Genomic DNA, 7,262 nt, shown 5'->3' with positions numbered 1-7,262 from the left:
CAGTAGGCTACCATTCTGAAGTACCTTTAGGGCTCGGGACTAACAAATTCCCGTTGTCCTGGCGACGATAGAAAATGTGTTTGGGGCCTGAGTAAACTCACTATCGACGCACACTATTTTTTTCCCTGATAATGCTACATCGCGAACAACAAATCTGTGCTGAAATCGTCAGGATGAGAGCTAGTTAACGTTAGCGATTTCAACATGCAAGGTGCCGTTGATTTACATTAGGATGCGTTCAGTTCTCTATTCAGTAAAAATGAGTATTGGGCGAAGGTAAATTCTAACGTTATCATGATGCGTTCAAATGTAATCTTGTAAAATTTAGTTTTTGATGAGAAACTTGAATAAATCCAGTTGTTTGAAGGAGATGTTTTCAAAGCAAGATAAAATAGATATCAGAGAGGGAATTATGATCTGTTTAACTTAATAATAAACACCAGTATGCAAATGGTAATAAAGGAGTGGATGTTGATGGTATTTATTGTTTTACTTTTGTTTTTTACCGTGGTATCAAATTAGTATCGAGAATCGTGGAGATTCACTGGTATTGATATCGACTACTAAATTTCTGTTATCGTGACTTCCCTAAAGCTAACTGCTGCTGGCTCCAGCTACATTTTGAACAAACAGATATGAGAGTGATATTGATCTTCTCATCTAACGCTCGGCAGGAAAGCCTATTTTCCAAAATGTCAAACTATTCCTCCAATTGTGGTTCTACATCCTGTCTGCATGGCCGACCAGCGCCCAAATGTTCTCACCAAAAAACAGCGTTTTATTGGTGGATATTGCCAGTTGCAACTATTTGTCGGGTCAGGGTGTAACATTAAGAGGGTCTGCTCAAAACCCGGGCGCATAAACAAGAACAAACATTCAAAGAAAGAAGCAGTGAAGTCCATTACAGTTAACGAAGCAACCTATTGTCTAATGCAAAGGGTTCTTCTCAGTGAAGAAATTACAGGCTATAGGACGCAAACATGGAAATGGAAACAATACCATGTTGCCATGCTGTCACTTGTGTGACAGCATGTGCGAAGTGTGAAGTGGCAGGTTTTATGTGATTAAGGGAGGTGGATAAATGTGTGATGTTGTTGTATATAATTATAATGTGCATCTACTGGTATGGAATGAAAATGGTTACAAGTGCAGTACAAAAATGCAATATAATGAAAGATAATGCGCTCTTGGCATTTATTGGTAAATAGATGAACAGTACAAAGAATTACCTTAAGATTGGAAGAAAAAAATCAACTTAATCAGATGCATAATTGGCACAAAATATTAGCTACAAACCAACAATCTCTCTGCGGGCCCTTATCAGCACATTGGCTCTAATATTTGCTCATGTGTCCATCTCCAGTTTGAAGGCGGTGCTGTCGGCCCCTCTGTCCAGTGGGGCGTTGGATCTGTCCGGTATCCCTCTGGCGGCTCGGGACATGGAGCGTCTGTGTGCACATCTGCAGCGCCATGCGTCCATCGTGGTCAGCCTGGAGCTGGGCTTCAGCGAGCTGACGGACGAGGCCTTCCTCCTGCTCCTGCCCACGCTGGCCGCCCTGCCACACCTGGAGACCCTGGCGCTGAACGGGAACAGGCTGACCAGAGCTGTTCTGAAAGAGGTGACCGACGCCCTGAAGGTCAGCATGGCGCATATCTTTTGAATATTTTCATATATTTGTCAAATATGCACTAATTACAACATACTAGCATAGTATCAGTATTGGTGTAGTTTAAAGAGATTCCTTGCTTTCTGTTCCAAAGAAAAAACACATTAAAAGGAGACACACTGTACAGAGGTGCTGCACAAGCTTTGTTTGACCAATCGCAATCCTTACTCCAGTTGTTCCTGAACCACCAGAGGGTACTACCCCCAGATTAAGTTTTTTTTTGGCATGTGAAACTCGAGGTGCTGCTGGTTTAGTTCCAGCTGGAGGAGCTAAATTTAGTTCCTGGTTCCTCTGATCAAAACACAGGTAAAGTTGCTGAGTTTTCTCAAAATGTTCTTGGTTCCCGAGGAAATGCCCTAAAAACATTTCTTTCTTTGGCACCGCCTGGTGATAGTAACAAGATTCGCACTGTAGCAACAACAACAACAACAACAATGCTGGCCACAGTTTAAGAACATTTTAAAAAATGAACACATGATGACTTAAACTATTGAGATCATCATTTCTGCATCATTTCACTCTTTCTGCATTGCAAGTGTGTGTGAAGGCTGGTAGATGTGGACACTTGTTTTGTCAGTGATTTCATTAGCTTGCAGTAATTTACTTAAAATAAAATGTGATGATAATATTTGAATACAGTATATGTTGATATTTTCTACCCCAGGATCCTGGCAGTTTCCCCAGCGTGACATGGATTGACCTCGGCAACAACGTGGACATCTTCTCCCTGCCGCAGCCCTTCCTGGTCAGCCTGAGAAAGCGCTGTCCCAAGCAGGGAAACTTGCCCACCATCCTGGAGTTCGGAGAGAGTCAGGCCAGCGACGCCCCCGAGAGGCTGAGGGGGCTCGGGGAAGAGGAGGAGACGGACGACACCAACCGAACCGAGAGCCTGGGCGAGCTCCGGTCGGAGGTGGAGGAGGAGCTGGACGGAGAGATGGAGATAGAGGAGATGATGGAGGAGCTGCTGGACTTCGACAGGGAGGTTGCAGGGAGGGAGGACGAGGACGAGAGCATGTGGACGGTGGAGGAGCAGAGGAAAGGGGGAAGGAGGAGGGGGTGGAGAGGGGAGGAGGAGGAGGAGGTGGAGAGGGCGGAGAAAGAGAAGGAGGCACAGAGGAAAGAGCTGCGGCCAGGCAGGAGGGCGGCGATGGCGGACGATGGCGACGACACGCACAGCCGCTCCTCCCACCTGTCCTGCTCCAGCCAGTCACAACACTCCTCTGGAGCCGCTGAGCCAATGAGAGTGGAGGACTTAGATGAGGTGACGGGCCAATCAGACCACTTGACCTGATTGCTGCTCCTTGCCCCGCTCTGCTTATGTTTCCCTTTCTGTGTCGAGTCCTGTGTGGAAGGAGGAGAGAGAAGACTTTGTCTCCTGCAGAGGATAACTGACTCAAAGTCAAACGGGCTGTAATCCATATGAACACGCTACTGGATACTCCATCTACTGATCTGATTTGTGACCAGCCACCGCAGCGCTCGGATACTGGCAGAGTGACAGCTGGACCTAGGTGACTCTTGGTGACTGGAACATGAGAAGACAATCCGCAACAGGACGTCTGTTTTATCGTAACTGTCTGTTTTTTCAAAGTACCAATAGACGCTAAGATGCTAATGCATAGAATAGACTGATTATATCACATGAGGCTTTTATGTATAGAATGTTAATCTTTATTCAGGTCCTTTCCTCCCGGTAACCCTGGTGATACCTACATGTGCCTGTGACCCGTCCCGTTACTGGTTAAGAGTGTGTGTTTATGATAAACAAGAGACCAGAAAATATAAAAGCAGAGATACACACAAACTAGTCAGGGCCCTTAAACCTTTTGAAAATGTTTTTGCCAAAAAGCTAGAAGTGGAAAATGTTTCCCTCCCACATACGTCCACAGCTAGCCAGATGGATCGGAAGACAGACGGGAATCAAGAGTCAAGCCGACTGCGTCGTGGAAGTCGGTTGCTTCTTAACGAATGAACAGATGCACCGTGCTTTAGTGGAAGAGCAGTGCACTGAAGATGAAATTAGTCAGCTGAAACCAAAAGAGATAAACAAGTGATAAAGAAAAGGACACAGTAAAGGCCTGATGACTGTAGTGGTACGTGTCCACAGCCTCCGTCCTTTCCACGCTTCCCATTCATTGTCCATGTAAGCAGCCGTTCAATGCATTCTGGTAGCGTGGCGGCGCAATTCGAGAGACGGGGTGTCACGTCGGCCGCTCCTCGTTTGCATAAAGTTGAGGTCTCGGCTACTTTATGCAAATCAGGGGGCGTACGGCGCAACTCGCCGCTTATGGAAACTCCCTCGAAACTTTTAAACTAACCGTTGTTGATCCAAAATAAAGACAGATTCAGCAACTGCATGGCTTATTTCTTGCATAAAATGTTTTCAGAAACACATTTCGTGATATTCACCTCATGCTGCCCTGCCTATTTTTTCACTTCTGGTTCGAACGCAATTGCGTTAGTTCTTCCAGTTAAGTGCCAGCAGTGCTATTAAGCAGCTACATTTCGGCGATCGGATGCTTTTACCAGAGACGGTTTTGCAATACTACATCCATCAGCCATCATTGACTGGGAGGACGATGTAATTTAACTGTATTATTATTGTTTTTAGTACCCAATAGTTAAACCTGCAGTGTGGACCTGTGTCTACCTCTTCTAGCAGTGAGAGTAATTACAAAAACACTGTTGACATGTGCTTATGTGCGCTGACCGACTGGTCTCACACAGCCAGCAGCTCCGAAAACATAATTAATTCATTTCCAAATATATTTGGTTAAACTGATCACATATTGGAAATCTAAATGGTTACTTTATCGCCTAAAAGAACATAACAACAGCTTGTTTAAGGCTTAAAAACTGCTTTTTGGCAAGTAAAAGATGATGAACCATGGATGTGTTACCACTATGCTAGCAACGCTAAGCAAATAATGGCACTTCCGCTCTAAACAGAAGTGTGAACACAACATGACGCAATGCAGAAGCAGCCTAGTTCAGGTAAAGAATAAGGTGAATAAGAGAAGAAAGTAAGAAAGAAATGAGGAACCGTCTTGGTTCCAATTTGAAAGATGGGAGCAGCAGCCCACGAGGGAAAGCGTTCGTCTAATCAGGTGCCGAGTGCCTTGTGTCTAGTGGAGCCCATCAAGCGTCCCATGCTGGGAAGCGAGGCGATCCCTCGCGATAAAAAACGCCCCTTGTGGACATGTACCATAAGGAAAGCAGTAAAAAGGTGTCCCGTTTTGGAAGGACGAGGGCTTGCTGTGGTGTCCATGTACAGCGGATAGATGTGATAATCGTATTGCCATGTGTCCCAATGCAAAGTGCTGGGGTATCAAGTTGAAATATTGAGTAGCCTTTCTCTCATAATCCAGGTCATGTTTCACTCCACGGTACTGCACGCTAGAGTGCGTCATATGCTTACAGTGCTGTGTTTATATATAGGCCGCAGCTATGACCACATTCACGTATGCTGCCCGCTGGGTTACAACAGATTATATCCTTATGCAGTATGTAGCTCTCACCCGGCCTGTGCTTTCCATTCCATGTGTCACTTATAGTCCAATGCAAAGCTTTAAGAAATATTTTTGGATGTACAGTATATATATGTTTTTATCTGTGCAGGGGCAATTATGTAGATTGTAGATTAGCTATTTAAAGAGGAATGCCACTCAATTCAATGATTCATGCATGTTATTTTTGTGGTCTGGGATAGTTCAAGCTATATTCATGAATAATACTTAAAAGCTGGGAAAAAGGGGAACCAATCTCTTAATTTGTGATACTATAAAAAGGCACTCATTGGAAAGGCTATTTTGAAATGGAAATGAGGAGAATATTAACACGTGTAGAAAAAAAACCTTCATCCTAACGCAGTTAAAAAATGAATAAATGCTTTATACTTTTCCCCAAGACAGCTGCCACTTCATTCACCTTTGCAGCTGTTAACGTGTGTGGCATAAAAAATGAAGGCCTTTAATGACATGCTGATATTTGCAGTTGCAACACATCGTCAGGCAGATCTCATATACATAGACAAGCATGTTTGTCTGCGCACCTGTCACGTAGACGTTTTAGTGAGCAAGAACTTCTTTGAAATTGCGCTCTGCTGGAGTCCCCCTTTACAATACAGTAGTTGTTGCTTGTTTATGCAGAATCCCACCAACAGACGCTGGATGGGATCCATGTTTTCATTTCATTATGTCTTTCTGCTAGCAGGATATATTACCTCTGAAAGTATTGGCATAAGACTTTATGGAAAGGTCAGTGGGTGAACGTGGCGAGAATCCAACATGTCGAACTAGAATATCTTGACAATTGTATAGCATTGGCAGAGGTACTGTACTGAATGACAGTCAGTTCTCACATACAAAGCTATTTTCTTCTTGTCTGAAATATTTTATGGAAACCATATTCTGATAAACAAGAAATAATCTCTAGAAACTAAAATTAAATGTCTGAAAAGGAGAATTTAAAGTAAAATATCTGATCAGATCGTATCAGTATAAATAACTTTATGTGAGTTGATTGAATTTTATTTCAAAGGCTGACTTACAAATAAGGCATGGTGTCATTAAAATGAATGGATACCATTTACATTTAGAGACGCTAAAAGCAAAGCAAGCATTCATTTAAAGGTGCAGTGTGTAGGATTTGGCAACATCTAGCAGTGAGGTTGCAGATTGCAACCAACCAAACTTCTCCTGTGTGCCAAGCGTGCAGGAGAACTACGGTGGCCAACGCAAAAACGCAAATGGCCCTATCTAGAGCCAGTGTTTGGTTTGTCCATTCTGGGCTACTGTAGAAACACGGTGGCCGGCTCCTTGAAGAGGACCCGAAGAACGTATATTGCTAAGAAGTGAAAGTCAATTGTTCATTCCATTGCAGCGTCAGCGCCCAGCAGCAGAGCTACTCCTCTGCCATTTTGGACTGAAAGCGACTACCAGACGCCAATAAAACGTCCACCTACAAAGTGCCGTACAAAAGTAAAACAAAAATATTTCTATTGTCATAATTTAATGTCTCCACCAAAATATCCTGTGTTGAACAATGAAAATATCATAAATATGCATACTATTATAACTATTTACTTACTTATTTATTTATCAAACTATTTGCCCGGCCGCTTCCCAGAGGAGCATAAATAGAAGTTAGAAAAATCCAACACACAGATTTTGAGAGCAACCTCAATCTTTTTCATGTCAAAGACCTCCAAAATCCATGTCCAATAGACCACAGACCATGGATGTATAAGAGGTTGTGTCCTGTGCTTTTGCCCTGCGTGTTAGTAAATAGCCTACATTATGTCGTGCTACTAGCACTACTAGCTACTGGCCGATAGCCGGTTGTTTGGGAACAGAGACGTTAATACATCCACCATTGTACAGGCTTACAGCATACAGCCCATGGATGTATTAATAAGATCATAAAAGTGATGAATTACACTATATATATCTATTATTACAGCCGCATACAGCTAGCAGGAAGCCGGCAGAACCGGATATGTCCTATGAGCCTGCAGGGCGGTGCAGTCCCGTGGGTCTGATGCGCTTTCATTATGCCGAGGAAAATAACTCTGGATACAGCTATTAGTTCATTTTA

The 7,262-nt window shown here is 43.5% G+C and overlaps 1 protein-coding gene across 1 annotated transcript in view; it reads left to right on the top strand.

Moving 5' to 3' along the window:
- Window positions 1–6,382, top strand: part of lrrc75a (leucine rich repeat containing 75A) — a 63,355-nt gene extending 56,973 nt beyond the window's left edge. The window contains exons 4-5 of the mRNA XM_037776248.1: window positions 1,364–1,637; window positions 2,332–6,382. Coding sequence (XP_037632176.1) covers window positions 1,364–1,637; window positions 2,332–2,958 — 901 coding nt within the window. The 3' untranslated portion in view covers window positions 2,959–6,382. The remainder of the gene's footprint in view (window positions 1–1,363; window positions 1,638–2,331) is intronic.
- Window positions 6,383–7,262: the final 880 nt, after the last annotated feature.

The sequence above is a fragment of the Sebastes umbrosus genome, chromosome 7 (assembly GCF_015220745.1).
Source record: "Sebastes umbrosus isolate fSebUmb1 chromosome 7, fSebUmb1.pri, whole genome shotgun sequence".
Lineage (NCBI taxonomy): Eukaryota > Metazoa > Chordata > Actinopteri > Perciformes > Sebastidae > Sebastes > Sebastes umbrosus.
This window is presented reverse-complemented; position numbering and strand designations above follow the sequence as displayed.